This window comes from Cottoperca gobio, chromosome 18, assembly GCF_900634415.1.
Source record: "Cottoperca gobio chromosome 18, fCotGob3.1, whole genome shotgun sequence".
Lineage (NCBI taxonomy): Eukaryota > Metazoa > Chordata > Actinopteri > Perciformes > Bovichtidae > Cottoperca > Cottoperca gobio.
The window spans coordinates 7,354,901-7,378,882 of record NC_041372.1 but is presented as its reverse complement, the minus strand read 5'-3'; the positions used below and the strand labels follow the sequence as shown (position 1 = coordinate 7,378,882).

Sequence of the window (23,982 nt, the reverse complement as noted above, 5' to 3'; positions counted from 1 at the left end):
TCACTTTCCAAAACGTGGGAACACAGCTACATTTCTGCGATGAAGTCTAAAGAGTAAAGAAACAAGCAATAGTTTTTGTTGGATTATCTTAAACCACTTGAGTGCATCTGAAATGTTGTTTCCCAAGAAAATGGTGTGCGCTACATCAAGAATGGTGGATGTAGTTAAAAATGGTCCAAGCTGAACCAGGAAGTTGGTCTGTAAGAGCTGTAATATGCTTGCAAGCACAAAACAACACAGGTGTTCATTTTTGAATCCACAAAATGGAAGTTGGATCAACCAATCAGGTCGTTTGACGTGCAGAATGTAGTTAGTTGCACTTTTCACTGTGATATAATTCCTGTTTAAAGGTTCCCCTATGGAGTTCTAGACTCGCGCTATTGAGCTGTTTGTGTCTGTGTCTTGTGAACACACACACACGAGTCCTAGCAATGGTTTCACACTATTCAACTGATCAACAGGTGGCGGTAACACAACGAGATAAAAAAGAAGAAGCGCTGTAACCAACGCAGGATTGCGTTGTAAGGAACGAAATACGTTCGTGTTCGACTTCAAGAATACACACAATGTGATTTGGACACAACACAACTTTTGTTTGTTTACAAGAAAACTCCACAAGGGTTTAAACTGTGATGAACAGTTTTGATAATCACTTTACCATTCATCTTTGTTTTCACCATCGTTTAAGCTTGACTAACCTCGGAGTTGGCTTCCAGCATGTCTGACCGTCTTGTTTCTTCCCCTTTCTTTATAATGATGCCTTGATACTCCCAGATATCATAAATGAACTTGGCAAGTACAATGTTATCTGCTGTGACTAAGTAGGTACTTAAAAGGACTTTTGACACTGCATATTTTATCCCAGGGCTATCCATGGCCCTGGGCTAGGAATATGCAGCAAACTTGGTGCTAATCCTGCCCAGAAGCACCCTGGGCTAAAGTTGGTGTTAGCCCTAACCCTAACCCCTAACCCAAACCCTAAAGTGTGAAAAGCCCAAAAAAAAGGGAACAAAAGATCACTAAACACATGGTCATTTCAACACAATTTATTTACATATCTCCATACACCTCATATTCCATTTGAAGCCTTGGCAATTAACTATTGCATGGCACTTTCAGTTCATTATGTCAACAGTCCTTTTCCTGTACTTGTCATCAGTGCTTTCCTTTCATCCCACACTTGAGTGTTCAGATTTTTGTTCTAGCACACATTCTTTACTCAGCACGTCCACCTCTGCCCAATCCACCATCATTTGTGGCTCGCAGGCCTATTCTTCAGTCGACGGGGCCCTGGAAGATGAGTTTGATGTGACCCTGCTCACCTGTCAACCAGGTACCACAGAAGGGGCAGGCAGCATGGAAGGCATGGGTGCCGTGGGGTAACGGGATCTGGCTCCACCCCACCACTGTCTTTTCTGAGCATACATGGCCACAGGGGCAGAAAGCGTGAGTGGGCGGCCCGGCATCCAGGTACAATCCACCCTCACAGCCCAGCCACAGCGGCACATAGGGGCCCACTCGCCGGCACATGGGGCACTCCCTCTCCCCGGTGCTGGCTGGTGCTGTGCCCCCGGGGCCTGCAGGGCCCTTCTCCTTGCGGTAGCCCCAATTGTGGTAGCCGTGTACATGGCCGCAATTAACGTAGACCCAGGGCTGCTTCTTGTCAACAATCTCGCGCTGGGCCAGACTAGGGAAAGCCAAGGTGTTGAAGCCCACAGGACACTGGGGCCGGGCAGCGTTCAGCTCCTGGCGAAGGGACTCCAGCTGTTTGAGGGTGGGGGTGTGGCGCAGTCCGGCGGGGGTCCTCCACAGCAGGGTAGCGCCACACAGATCAATCAAGGAACCGTCCTGGAGGGTATTTGACTCATTTTCCACCTCAAGAGGAGAACAAAAGATGGAAATGTAGCAGGGGAAAGACAAGAAGATAATATTTTTTATCACTGGCTTGTCATTAGCAAGGACAGGGGAAATAGGGATTTGTTATGGGGAAAACTGTTGAGGTTTGTTGGGGAACAACTCTTCATTGGGCTGGTACACTCCCCTCCCCTTTCTGTAATCACAAGCCAGGAGCTACTGTCCACCGCTGAAGTGTATAACAATAGGGAAAAGGGACAAGATTATACAACAATATATAGGTGTGTATATATATCTAGAGTATATAGGACATCCCTGTTCTGCAACAGCCCCAGGGTGATTACTTCCTTAGATTGCATTAATCAACCAGATTCTACACAAAGTCCCTGCAGTTCATCAAGGTCAGTAACCCCAAACTTTGTGAACATATCAAAGCAAACATATAATTTTCCCATCAGCCCCCTTCATCTTACCAGTTTTCCCCTCTGTTGGGCTGAGCGAGTCTCCCTCAGGGCAAAGACATTTCCACAAACAGAGATTTCCCTCCAAACGCCCGGAGCCGGCTCAGACACAAACTCCCCCGCCGGGTGCATCACCAGCACCCCGTTGGTGGTCAGGCCGTCCATCAATCCATCCGACGTCCTCCATTTGGCAGCCCGCTCCTGAGGGACACACCACACACACAGACGTAAAGGTTAGAGGAATATTGGGGAAGCACAGAGGGATGATAGTGGAGGTGTATGTCAGAGGTGGCTGGCAAGTAAAACAGCTAACGTTGCTTTTCTCTGCTGCTATATTTAGCTCAGTACAGAATGACTACTGTACTGACTAATGCACAGAGATGCACCCACGCTTAGGAATGAACCCATCCCTGTGAGAAAGAAAGGATGTATTATGAACACTAATTAGCTCTGATGGAATGAAACAGTAACACATTTCAGGCATGTGTAGCTTCGTTTAAAAAAAGCTTTTAAAGGGCCAAGGCAGAAAGAAGCAGACTTAACTCAAACATCTATTTTCGTCTGTTGCTGCTCTGAAGAAAAGAAGAATTTCACTGAAATGAGTTCAACATAATTGTAAAAGGCTTAGACATAAAACCATAGTTTTTAAATCACAGGTTAGCAGATTAAAACTGCACTTATTAATACCATATAAGCAATGAGTCAAATGTGTAAACACGAACCCCAAAAGATGAATTATCTCCAAGTGTACAGTCTCTTTTTTAGCCTCTTTCGGCTTATTGTTTTGGTTTTACTGTACCCAAATATACTGTTTTGGTTCAATCTCACCATGCAATCTCATCAATTTAATTGAGTGAAAAAGCTCTGATCAACACTGTACACTACCTGCACAACACCAAACAGCAGACAGACAATGTTAGCAACGAGCAGCTGAAGAGACAGATATTTCTCTGGAGCCCAAACCAGAGATAAAAGGAGAGTGAATATTGGACTAACATTCATCCTGGATGGACACAAACACCACACGTCAGCCATATTAATTACATATATTAACTAATATGTAGATGGTGTGTTTTCAGCTTCTTGCGCTGCCCCCCAGTGGCCAAGAAAACCAAAGAAATAGGCATCTGTTTGGATATAATTTGCCAAACTGAGGAGGGATCCCTTTTTTCAAAATAGTATCGAAGAAGACACTATGGCAGACTGCAGGGCACACTGGGCTGTGACTGGGTCAGAAAATAAAGAAAGAAGCCAAACAAATAATGGCCGAGAAGACTAAAGGCCTCAGTATGCTTAAAACTAGGTCATTCTGTAAATTTGGTGTGTTTGTTGGACTGTAGAAGGTCTGAAAGTTGAAAATGTTTCAGACACAGAGCCCCCCACTCACCCCTTTCAGATGCTGTCAAACTATTAGACAAGCACTTTGTTTGAAGCACACGGAAGCCTTTAACCGTCAACAAAGTCGTCCAACATGGTAATACTGAACTCAAATGCCCAGTTTGTGTCTTCGAGTACATACATGTATCATTTCCTGAAATCTTAATGAATGTTACTTTAAGGTCTTCCCATACTTAATCATGCATTATTTATCAACACAATAAAAAAATGTTTCTGCATCATATCCAAGGTGAACCACAAAGCTTGACTTTTAATAAAAGGACATATTTTGTTCAGTGTAAATGTATTCCTGACGGCTGGGGGAGTTATACAAGCCTCAGTCGTGACGTGTGTTGAACACTGGTTGCTGACGTTATCTCTTTGACAGCTGGCCTAGTTGTCGGGAGTTCTGATAAATCTTGCATGGGATGAAGTCATGCCGTCATGAGAATGATGCTATTATTGGTTTGCATGGCTTTGTGCACCTAGATGTCACGTTTTAGAGCGCCACACCAGAGCAGCTTCTGCAGTGGTTTGGAAGCTTTCACATTGTGAAATATAACGTGCTGCTTTCACATGATCAGTGGTAGCACACAGCTCTGCGCTGACTCTGCTGTTGTTCGCCAAACTTGGCGGAATTGCTGCCGGTGTTATGTGGCGATGTGTGATTTCAACTTTGACCTTTCAAAGCGCAACCAATGAGCTGTATGTGACGTAACCAGACGCGACAGAGGCAAGCAGGGGAGGTAACCATAGAAACAAAACCGCCTTGTTGCCTCGTGGTGAGAGAAGAGAACATTTCCTATCATGTGAAGGCAGATTGAGTTAAATGTGTTTTAAACTTGTGGCGTTCGGGGCAGCAATGCAAAAGCACCAAGCAAAAGTCTCAATGAAAACAATGACATAACAGCCGCCCTGGGCTGCTAAAACATGCTCTGTCTGAGGGCCTAAGGCTCCAGACAGATCTACCCACTGAACTGAAGATACAGCAAGACCAAGCAAGACAGAGTGGAGGACTGCTGAGTAGGCTTGATAGTGCATGACTGTGCTGCAATAATGAACATACTCACTGCTCTCCTTTCTATTTAAGGGTAACTCCAATTTGGGTCTTCCGATTGGCAGTATTTCCTACCATTAATAAAGTAGCAAAACTACTAATGTTTAGTACTATTTGGATTGTAATTTTGTAGCTTTCCAAACTGGTTATGATAATATTGTACTCTCCGAAGTAAGAGCTGAGATCCCGGAGCACGACTACATCGCTAGAAATAGGCCCAACGGGGTGAGAAATGAGCAAGCAGGTTGTGAAGAACCCGTCAGCAAACACCTTATTTCCAGAACTCAATATCTAATTTTGTCAGTACAATATTATCATAACTGATAGAAATTAAACTCGGGACCCCCACTTACTGACATAGACACTACACGCCACATTAACATCTTCACATCTATATGTGTTACATTAGCGCACATCTTTGGGACTATATCTCTGTGCATTGCATATTCGTTATATACTTCAAACCCTTTGCACATTCCTTGGTTCATTTTGCACTTCTCTGCAAAAGAAAACCCCACCACTTCTAAAAGCTGCACAGCTCTCTCACTTTCATACATTGTGCAATATTTCTTTTACATTTTTATTGTGATTTTCTTGTATACAGCTTTCATTTTAATTCAGATATATTGTACATATTTTTATAGTATTTTATGTTTCTTGCTCTTTGTCATTTCCTCTTGCTATGTTTATGTTATGCACCAATGCACCAGAGCAAATTCCTTGTATGTGAAAAGCTACGGGCATAAATCAATTCTAAATCTGATTCTGACCAAAACTAGGGAAGTAAATTAAAAACATGAAAATATTGAAATATTTAGTCTATCACAAACAGTATCATACATACAGTGTACTGTATGTACTGATATACTGCATGGTACAATATGTTTTATGTTCACTATTTACGACCAGAGCAATACATAAGAGCCACAGACAGACACACAGACACACGCACGCACGCACGCACGCACGCTTCCTCGAGCCAGGTCACATACACCGACACCCATCCTTACAGCTTTGATGATGTCACCCGTGGGAGGCACAGCCATGTCCTTGCCATGGTTACCAGTCCCTGTGTTGTTAACCAGGAGAAGCCTGGCACCCACGAGGGAGAACACTCACCCCCAGGAAGATGTTCTTGGAAGAGTCAAAGCCGGCGGCGTAGATGCGGGCCGTGTAGGGAGCGCTGCGTTCACACATGATGCGGCAGGCGTATCGGGAGATGGTGCTCTGGGCCGACTGGCCGCCTCCGCCACCCTCCCCTGCCGCACCCCCGCCCTGACCACTGCTGCTCCCCGCTGTGTCCGTCACCACAAAGTCGATCATGCTCTCTGTGGACCGGCCGATCTGAGAGAACCAAGAGAGAGGAATCGATCATAAAACAACGATAAAAAGAGGAACAGTACAAAGTAAGTGTGTGTACTTCACCCAAACTGAAGAAATCCTATTTTCTCACTTACATCTAGTGATATCTATTAGGTTTTCAAAGGTGGTTTTGTGCTGTTTTGGGCTCCTTTTAGTACAAATTTGGCTGTTTTCCATAGAGAAAAGTTCACTCCAATCCAATGAGTCTGTCCCTCACCTCCTCCAATTAGGAAAAGTATGATTGAGACAAAAGCTAAAGTCATTTAAATTCATTACACCTTGGCTGAAACATTTCTTGGTTGCAACACTGGCCATCGGTTCTTTCAGTTGAGATCTGGGGACATGCTGACAACTAACAGCTGCACAAAAAAAACACAACTACAGTTAGTACATTAGCTCAAAGTGGAAGCAGGACGTTAGGCTGTAAACTGTGATGGATGATATATATATTTGCTCCTCCCACCTCCATTGTTTTAAACACGACAGCAGCTGTGTCTGCGAAGATGGCGGCAGCAAGAAGAGAAAACAGGCATACTAGTCCAAAGCTGTGGCGATCACTCGCTGTCTAAAAGCACCTTTAGCGATGTTGCCGCCTTTCTGAGATCATAGCTACACTGATTAAAATACTATCCTAACAGATGGGACCCAATGGCAAAGTGGTAAAAAGAAACTTGAAGCAGCAACAGTCTGAACTTCGTACTGAACTGAAGAAAGGAAGTAGCATCGCCTTTCTTGAATCGGAATCTTTGTTTAAATGTAACTTTCCAATACTAGCCTCCATTGTATGCGGGTAGAGTGAGAAATCTCAGAGACAGATATCTATAAACGTGGACAAAGCAAACCATGTGGGTGAAGCGAGCCTTCAACACAGCTGACAGAGGGAGACAGACTGACATGTAAAGATTGGAGTGGAGCCCTGTTGATTCTGTCTGCTGGAGTCACGGCTTTGTATGGATCTCCTTGATGATGAGAGAAGGTGGTTGGAAAACAACTGTGAGCTACTGAGAGCAGACATGTCTGACTCATCTTCTCTTGTATATTTTATCAACTCAGTCTTCTGCCTGATACTTTCTTCCTCTTCATTCCTGATGCCCCCACTGCTCTGCTGGTCTTTGAGTCTAAAAGGGCTGAGCGCGGCAATGACTGTTCAACTAGATTTATTTCAATATAAAAAAAACACCTTAAAGGAATAGTAGGACGTGCACTTAATCTCTTTCTTTCTGAAGAGTGAGATCTGTATCTCATATGAGTGTGTTAAGAAGAGATCTGAAATCAGGATGTGGTTAGCCTAGCTTAGACTGGAAGAAATCGCTAACCTTAAGCAAAGGCCCGGGAATGAGCATCAGCGGTCATCCTCAAACATGCTTCATACTGACAGTGGAAGTACAGCACATATTATTGATGCAATCAATGCCGGGATAAGGAGTTGTGGATATTACTACATTAAGCTAAGACATCAATTTCTTAATGAAATGAAACTAGAAGGGCACTTGGACAGCATGGACCTCCACCAAGGCCGAACACCCTATCTCGCAATGTTAACAAAAGTGAAAAATAATTTATGTATAAATGACTTTTTCCTTTTTTGCCCATGCTACACCCTTCCACCGAGTTTCATGAAAATAGGGACACTAGTTTTTCCCATAATCCTGTTGACAAATAGACAAAAAAACGAACTGAACCGAAAACATAACCTTGTTGGCTACAGTGGTTGTAAATGACTCATTTTAATACAGGTTCTCCACTGTTGAACCAAATATTCAAGGGGACATGTCATGCTAATTTTCAGGTTCATTATTGTATGGTAAATGGACCGATTTTCAATTTTTGCGATCACTCAAAGCACTTTACAACACATGTCAGCATTCACCCATTCATACAGAGTCAGAGGCGACCATACTGCCACCTGCGATAAACATTCACACACACTTGCACACCGGGAGCAATTTGGGGTTCAGTATCTTGCCCAAGGACACTTACACATGTTGACCGCCGGGGCCGGGGATCGAGTCGCTGACCCTCGGCTAGGTGGACGACCACTCTACTGCTACCCGTATTTGGGGTTTCTTGTTTAATGTTTAATGTTTAATGTTTAATGTTTAATGTTTAATTTAATGTTAAAAAAACCAAAAGATTTTTCTGTTTTAGCGCCTGTCTCTTTAAGGCCCCCTTCTGAAAAAGCCCAGTCTGATTGGAATGCGAAAAAAATATGGTGCTACTTTTTAAAGGTAGTAGATTCTCGGATAGGGGGCGGTACATTCTAACGAGCCTGCATGTGACATAGGAAGGGAAGCCGAATCTGAATGGCTTGTTCTATCCCTTGTTTTCTGACTTAGGCAGCCCACAAAAAACTGACTGGGTTGACTTATTTCACAGTTTGTTGGTTGGCAATAAATTGTCCTCTGTGTTCCAAACAGTCTTTGGTGTTTGTTTCCTCGTTACGCGTGCTTCTCTCACCTTATGGTACTTTTAAATGTCGTGTTTTACATTCAACATGCCCCATTTTTTTTTTACTTCCAACGTCCTATTTCACAGGACACAGCTAAAATGTTGAGTTGGCATAGCGCATGTGCACGTGCATGTTCGTGTGTGTGTGTGTGCAGACACTGACCTGAAACATGTCTGTGTTGGTGTCATGGGTGTACTCCACAATGACAGAGTGGCTCCGTGACAGTGTGTAGGAGATGCTGTGCTGGCTTTTGTTGCTGAGTGCCTGCCAATGAAAAAGACATTATCTAGGTCACATGACAAGGAGAGCTGAAGGTCTGGCCTCCAGCAACATCTACCCAGAGGACATTTCCTGTTCTACGGGGACAACCGTGGCTCTAATTAAAATGACTTATATTGTTTATAAGCTGATTTATTGTTATGATGGAGAGAGATGAGCTATGTTAAGGTACTGTGTGACAGTTGTATACAATATCTAAGCGATAACTGAGAACATAAATACCATACATTAAGTTATATACAATATACAATACAATACAATGCTCACGTCAAACGTCAGCATGCTCACAATGACAATGCTAACATTTGGCAGGTAATGTTTCACCATCTCATACTGTATACGCAAAGCACTGTTGTAGAGGGACAATTAAATTGTTAACTGAACAATTTATATACATTATTTTATGTTTTATGTGTGAAGAAAACTAATATAAATCCACCAATAAGATTCTGAAAATATGAGTTTTCTTGGCTCCTTTTTTAAATTATTCTTTTACATTTTGGTAACTACCCAAATGTATTTAAATAGTATTAATATATTAATATTATATTGTATTGTTTTGTTCTGGTTGCATCTCTTCCACCCACATCACAGCAGCCTGTATTAAAATATATTAATAGATAATATTTAAATAGTGGCCATTTAAATATCTTCAAATCTATTCATTTTCAAACTAAAAAGTACAAGTTTATAATTCAGTAGAGAGAACTTTTAAGGTTGTTTTCCTTTATGTTAATTAAAAAACATGTCAAATTAAAATATTACTATTACTGGTTAACCAAGCACCTTCACGATTATTGTTTTATGTTTTCATACTTTTCCTTCAGATAGATGGTAGAAAACAAAACTTGATGTGTAAATCTGTGTGCACGTTTGTTTGGATTGGATTGGATATCTGGACTTCAGGCCTCTGCACAGTGTGCTGTATGTTCTTCCCCAACGGCGGTGTGTGCTGAATTACATCTGCTGGGAGGGGGTCATGTTTGGAATACCTTTCAGTCACATTGTTTCTTTTCTACAGTGTGCTGAGATGTCCCGCTACAGAGTCTCTATAATATTTTTATAACTACCCATTGTATATTTATGGCACTCAGTAAATCTAATATGAACATACTGTACTTTGTGAAATTTTATCTGCTGTTGTATCACTATAGCATTTCTAAAGGGAGCATATAATAAGTCTGTGGTTCTGAATAGAATATTTACAGTGGCCTTACTGTAACTTTGGACATTCTTATCTACTATACGATACTGTAAAATCCAATCATGCAGTGTAGTGAGTTTCAAGTTTAAAGTGACCATATTATTCCCATACAGTACATTTGGTTTTGTATGTTGTGTATTGATTTAGGAGTCTATATGTTTAGCACACATTAGCCATGCTGTAATATGCATTAATTAATTCATTAATATACTAATTAATTGATATGTTTATTGTTTTGTTTAATAATAAGGGTTGATGTCCTGGAATTTACCCGTTCTCAGTGGTGGGAGAAGAGACCAAATCTTTTAATACGTATAAGTATTAATACTATATAAAAAGAAATACTCCATTAGCAGTAAACGCTTTATTTAGGTATAAGTATCAAAATGTGAAAATGTTTTTAGGCATTCCGTGTGCACGGTTTACAAATCCTTTCGCAAAGTTTTCTTTTCTACCACGTGACACCAGAGGAGTTTCAAAGATTTTAAATTAATGGTGTTATAGATGAAATAGACACTTTCACTGCTGATGTACTTGATGAACTGTTGTGGTGTCCTAGAAATATAGGATCTTGTTCCTTTCTCACTGGATCAGGGAAAACACCGCTTCTGTTTGAATGACAACCTTAATTGTAATGACCAGTACTGTGGTTTCTCACCTTGGACACCAGAGGTGTTGAGACATTGTGGATAACATCAGGTTTGACCCCGTTGGCTTTAGGTCTCTTATAGAGGGCAAGGCGACTTCTTCTGCGACCCTTGTCCCCATTAGCCAGCGACCCATTGTGCCTGTGAAGCATAAGAAGAAAATGTACTTAATTGTAATAATGGTAAGAACTGGGATTCATTGATATTAAATGAATTGTGTGTTTCCTCATCTTTTACTTAATAGTTTCGTGTCCAAATTCTAAGACTCAAATTAATGCACAGTGGCTTCAAAATTCTAACCATAAAACTGCAAATGTGGTATCAAATACTTTTCGTTAAACAATCATGACTGCTGATCAAGTTCCAGCAAGCAGTCAATCCTCGATGGTGTCATAGCTATACATAATTTTTTTTACAACTAGAATTAAAGGGATAATATGCAACAATTCACTAAAAACCAATGTATAGAAAAAGATAATCCCTTTTAATCATCCCTTTTGACCCACGAGCAGTGTCTGTATCTAAGGATACAGACACCACACACCCTGCCCTCTGCCTGTATTTTCTCTTTTCTTTGTGCTCTCTCTCTGTCTCAGGGTCTAACTTTGAACAGTTTGTATACAAACAGCAACCAGCAATGCAACAAACTATACCTTTAAGAATTGTTTCTCCTATTTAAACATTTTAGACAGGTATTAGTCTTTGGGGAAACTTTTTGAACAATAGAGTTACTTACTTAACGAACACATTTTAAACCCACTCACAAGGCAGAATTGTCAGCCTACAAAAAAAGATCACAATCAACTGCAGATTTCATAATATTTACATTAAATGGGAAGCGTAAGGGTCCTAAGATTGATCCATGTGGAATGCCACACTTGACAACTCCTGCTGAAACTGCCACTACACGCTGAATATGATTACTTGGGTAAAATAGACCAACTGACTGCTATGTTATCACACCCAATAGCCTCAACAGTATTGCATAATATTGAGTAATATACTATATTGAATGCCTTTTGAAGGTCAATTGTTCAATCAGTTATGTCAACAAGGGCTGACTGTAGAATATGATTTCCTGAACCCAGATTAGTACTTATAAAGAATATTGTGTTTCACTCTCTCTAAAATGTTTGATGCGAAAGGAGGTCCAAATATAATATCCTTGGATTTATTTCAGATTGCATAATTATTATTATGCTGCATTTACAATGACCAACACTCTCTCCAGTCATGTTCTGCTGACCACAGAGAAGACATGATTGGATGGATTTTGTTAAATGTCGATTATCCCCCTTTCTCAGCGAACAGAGCCATTCTCATCATCCCATCAAGTGTTCATCATCTAGTGCATGGATCAATAGTAGCGGAGTGAAAGCATATGTGTCTCTGAGCCTGGAATAGTACCATACCATGCCGATGGGAGAGATACCATTCTCCCTCACTCTTATGCAATGTATAACATGTCTATCTTTTTGGTGTTTCCCAATGGAAGTTAAGGTTTAAATGAGCCACTGTGCCTCAGTGAGTGAATGGCATCTTTGTGTGGAGTCAAATGATCTGTTTTCCCTCTTACTAACCGTCTTAAATAAGGGACTGTTGTAAGGTATTTTCCAGTAGATTGGGCATATGGTTTCATTCACCTCACCAGTTCCCAGCTTGTCTAACAGAAGAACCACAGAGAGAAGTGAAAGGGTTTTTGTGAGGGTGAATTGGTTAATGTCATACTAATCTAAAACAAGCTGATGTGTTATATATAGCATAGCCTTATAGATTGTGATGCAGAATATGAAGCGGCTTCTAAAAAGCTGGTGGATAAAGGGTTAGGTCAATTTAGTCTACATGCTAAGCTATTGATTCACTGGGCCTGTTAACCCATTTGATCCCATCTGACTTGGCTAGTCACTAGCATTTCTTGACTACTTAGGTTTCTAGATTTAGGGTTCTAAAAGAATAGCTCAGTTAAGATGCTAAAATTAAGACGTGGTTAGCCTAGTTTACCATACATTCTCTAAAATACACCTACCCCACTAATTAACAGGTTGTATATTATTTGATTAATCTCCATACAAACAGAAATGTAAAAATTACAATTTGTGAGAATAAGTTTCACATTGAAGCTGTCACAACTAAGAAACTACGACACCTTTTTCGGAAAAGTTTGTCATTTTGAAAAATACTCGTATGAAAAGATTGATACCGCACTGGTTAGCCTAGCTTAGCATAAAGACTGGAAACAGGGGGAACTGCTGGCTGTAGCCTTTTATTTAACGGACAGATATGGATGTTATTGATCTTTTCATCCAACTCTCTGCAAGAAAGCAAATGTGTATTTCCCAAAATATTGCAGTATTCCTTTAAAGCTTGTGTCTAGCCCTTCAGATTTAGGATTTTCCGGCATTTGTTTTTATTGCTACTGACATGCATAACGACCCTTCTGACTCTGTGGCTATTAATCTCATAATTGGTCAGTTTTCTGCTCACAAGTGGCATATAATGTAAACGTAAAAATACTTAGTACACAAATACACAGATTTGCATGTGCAAACCAGACCACAGGTTTTCCTTTGTTCACTGGCAAGGCACAAAATGCATTTGCATGAAATAGGAGTGCATGGATAGGTGCAAAATGCACACTAGACATGGGGCTCTCTAACCCCTTGGGCAGTAGTCACTCCATGTTTGATAGGTAAATAGAAAACATTGTACAACCTTCCATTTATAAATTACCATTGGTTTGAATTAGCTGAAATCTTGGCTGTTGATAAGTCAGACTTCCAGTCAATAAAAAACGATCTGAATAAGACCCCAGGACACACAAAGGCCCATTCATTATATATATGGATATTATCCAACCCCATCAGATTGAATATAACCCAGACCCAATAAATCTGATCTTGGTTGACTGATTTTAGTACTTAGAACTCCACCCTAGAGACCTTGATGACAGCACGGTGCATGGGTTTGCAATCCCTAACACATTTAGTTCTTGAATTTGAAAGCCACATTCACACTAGAGGTCTTTGGACCCGATCTAAAACTGACCTGTTGAAAATGTATTTTCAAGAAGAGACTCACTCCAAAAGAAACCAAAGGACACACATAGACCCAAGACAACTCGTAATACAACGGGACCCTACTGTACCAGATCGGACTGAATACAATGTAGATGCGGCTCGAGTTAAGTCCTGGGTCAGTGTCCTATAACTCACACATGTAAATGACAAGCTCATACTCAGCCACAGACAAACATATAAAGACAACATACATCAGCAAAGATGTCATTTCAATATCTCACCCTAAGACGATGAGCTCGCCATACTTGACGGGCTCCTTGTCCTCTGGGAAGACTCCGTCGTGGGGTTGGGAGCTTGAGCCCAAAGGAGGCGAGGGCTGGCTCTTGTTGCAGGATGGGCGCAGCTCCAGAGATGGGGGTGGACACAGCGCCTCTGAGCTACCCTCCAAAACCATGCCCACCGGCAACAACTGGGGCTCGCTGCTGGGGAGGGCAGGATGGGGGTTCAGAGAGAGAGAGAGAGAGAGAGAGAGAGAGAGAGAGAGAGAGAGAGAGAGAGAGTCAGAAGATCTTGTGTTATTGATGAAGAAACTCAATTTAGTGAGTTAATGATTTGGCGCAATGATGGGGGTCACTGTGCCAAAGGTGCGCTCTGCATCAATTCAAGACAACTTTATTAATCCACAAAGGCAAATTGATTTTGGGCATAAATAAAAACAGACAGGAAACTGCACAGACAGACAATTACAAACAAAAGAGCTGTTTGGGACAATATTTAGCTGAAAGTGCAGCTGCATTTAAAAAGTTATAAAAGCAGGTGGTACCATAATATTTTTACTGGTCCACAACATCCTAGGGTCTGTCCTAGGGTGCTTCCTCCTGAAATCGATGACCAATATCCTTAGTCTTGGTGACCTTCAACTCGAGCAGAGCATTGTCACACCACTCTATAAAATCATAGAGAATGGCAGGGCCATGTTCCCAAATGCTGATATTGGCCATGCTGATGTATATCGTTCAATGAAAAACCATTAATTTCCTTTAATTTAATAGCCAACAAATGTAATTCAGGAATAATTGGCAGAATGTATGCTAATACTGCAGCACAGGATGGGTGGCCAGCTTCAGTCTTTGTGATGTTGGCTCTTCTGGTAATTGTCATCCTTTTTATGCGACTGAAGTGTTTTCTGTTTGCTGAGCCAGGCCCTTAACCAAACAGCCAGCCCACCCTAATATGATTGGATGGGCGCAAGTGATCCAGCTTTTTCCACAAAGACAGATAAACTGATACCTTCATCTATGAACCCTGTTATTACTTTATGATGCATGTGTTGTGCCATTTTACCCCGTGGTGATGATTTACACTTTGTGACGGCTGGCGAGTGATATGGAGCCCAGAGAGGAGTGCTGGAAAGAAGAAAGCATGTCCTCTTCACAGAGTCTTACAGTTAACAACCAGATAACCATCAACTGACAAACTGCCGTATCCTAAATTGTTAAGGAAGCTCAGGAGTCCCTGAGCAGCAGCTACCAAACAGAGAGGTGGAGTAGGCTAACGATAACTGACTTTCATTTATATGATAGTTTTATTACAATGGCATTTCAATGCGTTGGATTGCAGTCTTGTCAAATCAAACTAAGGGGTGACGATAAAACACCTTGGACTCAAAAATACAATTTTCTGATAAAAGAAATCCATAATACACCAGCAAAATGTCAATGACAAGCATTTAATTAACTGGCGATAGAGTAGAAGAAATATGAATATTATCTTAAAAACTGTGGGATCATTTCAACAACATACAATTATGAGTCGCTATGTGGATATTTTGACATTATTTTTTATTTTTTATACAAGTCAAACAAAAACTCAATCCCTGTCTCTTCACACAGGTTCTAAGCCAGTTCTTAATGCTCAAGCCTATTATTAATCAAAAGTGGGCGAAAACACCTACACGATGGAGAGCGAGAGTTGCAAAAGCATGACAAAGCCCTATAAGCTTTGTTTTCCCTTTGAGAAGATTAGATAACCATACTGGGAATGTGAACGTAATAATACCAAAAATACTATCCCATGTTTGGACGTTTCCTTTCCTGGTTGATTTTTCTGTGTAAGCATCAAGAAGCGGCCCTTTTAGATCATCATCCACACACAATGAACCCATACGGACTTACACTACCAGTGAGTGAACTGCATGGTCGTTATTTGACGTGATTGAATTTGGACCATCTGATAGGGCCCGATGAGGAGACTACCTCCTCATAATCAGATGACGGATGGCAGAAAGCAGATTCAGGCAGCCAGTGGCCATTTCATTACCTCGGCTTTCTGTTGCCCTGGCTGGATATTGAGTGGTGGAAGTGATGCAGAGCTGGAGGCAGAGTGGACTCATGGGAGGCTGGGTGGACAGAAGCAAATGAGGGAAGAAGTACACGAATAAGAGACAGAGAAAGAAAAAAGGGGCTTCCTCTGGGTGGCAGAATGCTGTATTGATTGTGGGGAACTTCCAGGGCCATCTAGACCCTGAATAAAGAAATGTATATGTATTTATAGTCTCTAAAATCTAAATGCCAAACTTCATCTTCCCTACACCACAGCAATTTGGTCTGTAATGAGAAACTCACACGGGAGTCACCGTTCCAAATTATTCTCCCCTAATGCTAATTCCCGATCCGATACAGGTGATGTGGATCTTCATCAGCAGTCGAAGTTGTCGCCTTCGAGCACTTGTATTTCTCGTGAACCAAAGTTCCGTGCTTAGGTCACATTGAGGCAACAACTTCATGCGCTGATGAAGATCCATGAGTTGTGGTTGAAAGCCACAGAAAAAAGCTGGTAAGTGGATTTTGAGTTATGATTACATGTTTAATAGTATTTTACCCCTGAGTCCAAAGGGAAGCTAACGATGATCAAGAGTCTTCTACAGCTGACAAACGTGAGGATATTGTTGCTAGCTGGCTGAGGACACCGTGACTGAATTTGAATGAAGAATTTAACTGGTTAAGAGGGAGACCAACACCAGCACTTGAACACATCTGGTTCTTGGACAAAGAAACAAGTCAAAAGGTACAAGGCTGTGTACAGTGAGGCGCAAGGTGCATTTTCTTCCATACAATTACCTAGGCCACTTAAGGCCTCAGTATTCTTTATATATATATATATATATATATATATATATATATATATATATATATATATATATAGTGCCTTTAAATGTGGCCATTTGAAAGCGGTGTTAACATATTTGGCTTTAGATTTGGTTAAACGATGTGTGGTCTTTCATGTGTTTAAAGCACCTTTTAAAGTTTCTAAAACCCCTATGATACTTTGATTGGCTTACATAGATTCACCTTAGGGTCCTTGGGTAATTTTAGATGATTTCAGCAGTTATGGTGTGGCATTGCAACAAAGCATTTAAAATGTGCTACAGCTCTGATTTGCCTTTTCTTCAAAGCAATGGTGTCAAAGTATTTAAAGCTTCCCCCATAATTCCTCAGAAACAAAGTTTAGATAATCAAAACTGATAACCGTAACATAAACTAAATTATCCAGAACACTCTTGTGGTTCTATGTAGAGTAAAACACTTTACAGTGGTGGAATTACTTCAGGAACCAGCATCTCGCGCCTCTGTAGTCAGATTTAAACTGTGGCGTGTACATGTTGATTCAGGTGATTGTATTTCGTAAGGCTGCAATCAGGGTTCTCCGAAGATGCACGTAAAGCATCTCTGCATGCATTGTGCGGACCGGACATCAATTCCTTATTGGTTTATCCAAATCCAATCAGGAGTGGGGATTTGAAACGGAAATAAACAAACATGTAACTGTTACACAGAAAGATTCGTACAGGTATACGTACAGTCTCTGACCTACTTCATGGGAGACAGAGGGAGGATAAAAGGTCTTAGTCCAATGGTCAAGGTCCGCCAATGGTTTTAAATATAGACGATTTTGTCAGCTTTAAAAAAAGTAGATACCACCACAAAGATATCGTAGAAACGATTCACCTCGGACTATGTGAGATATTAATAAAATATTTTACTGCAAACGTGCCCCCCTCCCTCTTCTTTTGTACTTTTCTCAGTCTCTGTACTGTAAATGATCTAACAGAGCAGAATTACCATGAGGATAATCTATAAAAGCAAAAGAGGCATGACTGCCATGGGTGGATGAGTGGATGCAGACGAGAAGGAGGAGGACGATTGTGAGGTGGCAGTCAGAGGAGGAGGAAGAGGAGGAGTGGGTTTGAAGGGCAAGGGGAGGTGAAGGAAATAAATAAAAGGAGGGGCAGATGTGAGATGTTGCTGGTATCCTGGGAAAAAAAACAAAAACATGCAACAAAGCTTGAGCGATCTGTGTGGATGATGAAGAGAGGAGGGACATGAGGAAGAGGAGAGTGTGGCGGAGGGTTTGCGTTTGTGTGCTCGGGTGTATGTGTTAGCAAGCGCATGCGCGGAAGTGTCGGGCTTTGGCAGGGTGATGGATTGCCTGTTCTGTGCCACGCATTTTCTAATCAACCCACAGCCACATCCTGGGGGTGGAGAGAGAGAGAGAGAGAGAGAGAGAGAGAGAGAGAGAGAGAGAGAGAGAGAGAGGGAGGAGTGAAACAAAGAAAAAGCTGTCTGACAAAGGAAGACAAAGGAAGGAGAGAATAATAAAGAGAAATAGATAAAGGGAATGCAGTCCATAGGAGCAGAGTGGAGTGACTGGAGGGTCTGTGGTAGGAACGGCTGCTTCTGCTCAGGCTAAACACACTCACACACAGTATTACACAACACAGCACAATGCAAATAACACCATCTTGTAAACCTTGCGAAGCCAACAAACCAAAACTATGCAACATAACACTATTAAAGCATTACAATACAGCACCACACTATACATCACAGTTTTCTGGATTATATTCAATACAGGGTAATGTTACAAAACCCTACACAAAACAGTGTAACAATACACACACTACATATACAACACAACTCTAAACATCTACAGTGATTTTTAAATAAATAATATTGGCTTATATTAACTCAAACATGTAATAAAGATTCTTTAAATTTGGCCCTTAATGGCACGAGAATGCTAGCAGCATGGCTCTATAGGCCTAATGTCTGTCAGTGGATTTGTCCACTGTTTTGGTGAAATATCTACAAAACTATTAGATAGACTGCCCTAACGTTTTGTATACATATGTATCCATCGTCTAAAATGTGGTTTATGACCAAATACTTGCACAAGAAAGAAAACATCCTCAGCTCTACTTTGTGTTTAGTGCTAAAAACAAACATTAGCATGCTAACATGCTAACGTTACTGACATTAGTATGTATTTTATCGCTTTGCTTCACAAGCCTCACAGAGCTGCGAGCATGGCTGTGTAGACTCTTAGCCGTGTCGCATTAACAAACTGATTAAATGGCTACATGTAGGTCTAATGTAAAAGCTGCTTTTGTCATGAACCCACAGAGAAGTATCACTAACTCTGCAGCTTTACAGCTCTACAGAGCTTTTGTTCTTCAGCATATTGCTTTTTTTTCTTCTTGCTTTTACAGCCATTTTTACATTCGCTCTCATGAGCCTGGTTTCGAGCAGCAGCAGCAAGCACCTGTTTTCAGTGATAAAGGTTCTGACCCATTGTAACACTACCTGCTCAGCACCAAACAGCAGACAGACACATTTAGAGACTAGCTGGTGAACACAGTGGAGCATTTAGCAGCTAAAGACACGGATATCTTTTCCCCAGGAGTTGGTGGAGACCAAAGCAGAACTAAAAAGGAGAGTGAATATTGGACTAATATTCATCAGGTGGACACAAACACGACTCCAAATGTATGATAATGTTGCTCTGTAACTGCTTAATGTGGATATAGGTGTATACTGTCACCACAGTTAGGTTCTTTCCTGTCTAGCCTCTGTTTACTAGCTTCTGGAACTCATCTGAATCCATATTAATTTATTAAAAAGCGTACATCACCTAATCCATGAAGATTTCCATGATGGATATGATGTAGTTTGGATTTGTTGGTGCAAAGAATGATAAAAACACAGAATATGAGCCTAATAAAGACAACAAACAGGTTATTTTTTGCCAAATACCATATTGGTTGACTACTTTTGCATTGACGATCCCAATTTCACATTTTCTTGATAGCAGGATCATTTTAGGAGGCATATAGTACAAAATGTTTGAAACCCTCATATCATCATTGTTTTTCTTCATATTGTACCTCAACATTCCCCCCCATCCTGTTTTTCTTGAACATTTGTTGTCCTCTTTTCTTTTTCTGGCTTCCCTCTCCTTCCCTCCCAGCATTCACTCTCTCTAACCACCCAGTGCAGGGGAAGGGCGAGTGTGTGTGGTGTGTGGGAGAGAAAGAAAAAGATGAAAGAGAGAAAGAAAGGAAGAGTCAAATTTGTCTCTTGCAGAAACAAATGAACAGGGAGCTAAATATACTCCAACTGACAAATGAACTCTGCAGTGAATTATGGCCTCATGACAAAACTCATCACACTATTACTCTCCTTCAACCTGTTTAAATAAAGATTTTCCTCTTCACATGTATTCTTAGTCACTGGATCTGAGACAGTGCTTTTGTTTGGTAAGTCATAAACGGAGGGCTATAGTCTGATTAAATCTAATTAAAATGTTACAATTAGGGCAAATGTATGTTTTAATCAGTGTGAAAAAGCAATCATACACAGATTTGGGTGTGTATGTTTTCATATCTGAAAGCATGACAGAGCAAGAAAACATTGCTCCACATTATGTAACACTTCATACTGTACAAATCCTACAAGCCAGTGTTATGTTACCCTCCCCACTGCCAAACCCACCTTCCATTTCTTTCACTTTTCTCCCTACATTTGGTTCCATTTAATTTTTTGGCTGTTTTTTTTCTTTAATTAATCTATAACACTTTTAAAAGGTTTAACTTAAGTTAGTTTATTGATATTTATGAATCCAACCTAAATCCAGACGTCTAAATCACCCACATCTCCATTTTTCCTTTTTAACAATTCAAGATCTGGTGTCGACCAATCAGAGCTTTGTTGGCAGGAATGCGACTTTTGTCTTTCTACCTAGCGACATCTAAAAAATTGATGACAGAAAAATTGCAACATGTGTATGAGATTAATGTAGCTGTACCATTCGGGGAGTTGTCTCTAGACATATAATGTTTTTAAAAAAGAATGGTAATTGATGGCCGATATATCCTGCGTCAAACCCGAAATATTGGATCCTACATAATACAACTCGATATAGTCTTTTATTAGACCTTCCTTGGGTGGTAAATGTTGCCTGGGAACGAGATGAATCTGAAAGCACATGTATTATTTGCTCTGGCAGTAATTCATATTTTTGATTTGGTTTGGCGATGTCAGGCTATGGTACAAGTCCATATATTTAAAAACTCCAGTGTGTAGCAAAAGTGTCTCAAGCTTGTTGGAGGTAAAAACTCTCATAGGCTCTCAAAAATGAGAATACTAAGAGTCTACACCCTGCAATGTTCAACTTAGGCACGGTGGTGCTTTTAGCTAAATGCTAATGTCAGCATGCTAACTTGCTCACAATGACTATGTTAGTTTAGATTGGTAGCATTTGCTAATTAGCACAAAACAAAGAGTAAAGCTAATGTCATTAGTGTTGAAGGTATTTGGTTTTAAAGTATTAGACTAAATGGAAATAGTATAATTCATGTTGTAATTGTTTATCATTCGGATGTAGTCTGTAGCACCCTAGTTAGCTACATTGTAGCATAATGTGACGCACAAACTAGTCATTCTTGTGTGTTTTGCATGAAATGGGCACAGGATTTCAAACAAAAGTAGGCCTATGTCCCAAAATGACACAGTGTGCCTATAAGCCACTTTAGCAGCCTTACGGGGTTACCATGAATCCTACATCAGTATGCTCAATGCACATTTTTATTATCTAGAAGTTTCTATCCATGATTATAAACCCATTTAGTATTAGGCATCTAGCTAGGCAGATATTTTGTGTGTGTGTGTGTGTGTGTGTGTGTGTGTGTGTGTGTGTGTGTGTGTGTGTGTGTGTGTGTGTGTGTGTGTGTGTGTGTGTGTGGCTGCTGCTATGCTGTGATGGAGTATGTGTCCTGCAGCCCTGTCTGCTACTAAATGGACCTGCTGTCTAGGGTGCGGTATGGCGATACAATTGTTTTATTTTATTAAAAATGAGAAAAAGAGCAAGAAAGCTTGAGAATGGGAAACGCTCCGACAGAGAGAGAGAGAGAGAGAGAGAGAGAGAGAGAGAGAGAGAGAGAGAGAGAGAGAGAGAGAGAGAGAATGCACCTGTAGCATTCATCAGGTCTATTTGAATTTCAAAGAAGTCACATGACCCTCTGAGTGGGGATGAAAGTGAAAGGAAATGTTTAAGACTCTCACCTTTGTTCTCTCCTCTCACCATTAAACACTAGCCGCTGCAATTCTAGAGGCAGTCAACGAGAGACAAAAACAGCTGACAGGAAAAGCAATGTACCACCCACATCATGGCTCTCTGAAGGTCACTATCAGGGTTTTGTGCAGATATTTAATATCTATGGAGGGACAATCAGTTTGCTCATGGGGACAGGGTTTTCTGAGTGATACCAATGACTCAATAACTATTTGGGTGCAGAGATCTTACAAGTTTAAGATCAGCTACAAGCTCAGTGGCTTGAGGCACGTTACATCATATGGTTACATCATGCCTGTTGCTATGCAACATAAGGCATAACAACAGCTTGTAATCTTGTCTCATAGAGCATCACACTTTGTAATTCAGATAACGGGAAATGAGTCAGCATATTTGAGCTATGGGATTCCAGAACATCAGGCACGTGGGTAATGTTATAGCAAGCAATAAGTGACTCCACCTCAAATCCCCACCTTTCTATTGGGGAAGGTGAGTTGAGTTGAATAATTTTTGATTTGGCAGTGCTGTTAAAGTAAATCTTAAATGTTAGTATTATGTGCGTTTTGTTTTATAACATAAATAGAGGATAATTCTTGGGCTCAGGCTTTATTTTTGTACTTTAGTCCATCATTGCCATTAGTTATATGATGATAACACTGTACTCCCTGAGGTAATTGCTGACATCCGGGTGATAGATCAACAACAAACTCTGATTGGGCAAAAAGCCGGAGCAGTCAGATGATATGATGGGTTGCATACAAACCAACAGATTATCTAAACCACTTTATTTGGAGGTCAAACTGAAAGTGAGTACACTTGAAATGTTATAATTATTCAATGTACTTATAGCAATGGCTGAACTTCTGGTTGACTTGCATACGTACACAGAGAAATCTGGAAATGAGGCATTAGACGATCCCTTCTTTTCTACAACAAACTCTTTTTCCCTCTTTCCCACCTCGAAATGTATTTAAAGTAGAGCTCAAAGAATCCCTTCAGAACAGTTTGCAGCAGCTCAAACTATTTTTGTGTTATTTTAAATGTCCCCTTCTTGTTTTTGCAGGTTCACCTCCTCTCAGTTTGACCCCTCGGGCTTGGTAAGAGCCTAACAGGTGGGCTGCTACTGTGTTAGCTCATCTCTCATCTCTCAGTCACACACAAACGCGCACACACCAAATCTCTTGTTTGAAGCTGTGATTATCATGTATTTGTCTAACGAAACTTAATATATTTCCATGCTGGGCAGTTGGTTATTATGTATCGGTCTTCACATGTCTTTAGCCAGTTCTTTATGGTGGTCACACCGTGGGCGTGTGGCTCACACTTCTCTTTTAAACAAACTGCATCATATTTCTTAATTCTTGAATTTCTTCTGCTACAAGATCTTTCTAGAAACAGCTTCATCACAATGACGTTCAAAAGAGCTAATCAGTTAAATACTGTTTCTCCTACTTTCTAGTTCATTTGAAATATATTGAGTCCTTACTGATACTAGTTTTGTAAATACTAGGCCAACTGCTACTTTTAATACCAATGATATTGTTACTATTATTGATACTAAACCTTGTACTACTACTGCTGCTAATACTACAAGTAGCCTACTGTTAATTTGATGTATTGCCGCTAATGCTACTAGCTACTAAAAAGTGCCTCCACTGCGGTTACTATCACTGAGGTTAATGATACTAAAGCAATACTACTACTGCCACCTGCTATCTACTTATAGGCTACTACCAGCACTGTTACTACTGTAGTAGGCTATATAACTGACACTATTACTGCTAAAACTACTACTACTAGTGATATTACTACTATTACAGATGCTAATGCTATAAGCCTTAAAACTACTACAACTTCAGCTACCGC

At 40.6% G+C, this 23,982-nt stretch overlaps 1 protein-coding gene across 3 annotated transcripts in view; it reads right to left on the bottom strand.

Annotated features, from left to right (window-relative positions):
- Positions 1 to 1,031: 1,031 nt before the first annotated feature.
- Positions 1,032 to 23,982, bottom strand: part of peli3 (pellino E3 ubiquitin protein ligase family member 3) — a 26,541-nt gene continuing 3,590 nt past the window's right edge. For 2 of the 3 annotated variants that reach the window (XM_029454670.1, XM_029454668.1), the window contains exons 2-7: positions 13,989 to 14,186; positions 10,702 to 10,831; positions 8,723 to 8,824; positions 5,869 to 6,093; positions 2,328 to 2,516; positions 1,032 to 1,875 (exon numbers count right to left, since the gene is read on the bottom strand). In XM_029454670.1, coding sequence (XP_029310530.1) covers positions 1,276 to 1,875; positions 2,328 to 2,516; positions 5,869 to 6,093; positions 8,723 to 8,824; positions 10,702 to 10,831; positions 13,989 to 14,161 — 1,419 coding nt within the window. In that variant the 5' untranslated portion in view covers positions 14,162 to 14,186 and the 3' untranslated portion in view covers positions 1,032 to 1,275. Of the gene's footprint in view, positions 1,876 to 2,327; positions 2,517 to 5,868; positions 6,094 to 8,722; positions 8,825 to 10,701; positions 10,832 to 13,988; positions 14,190 to 23,982 lie in introns of all 3 variants that reach the window. The other variant, XM_029454667.1, reaches the window with a different exon arrangement.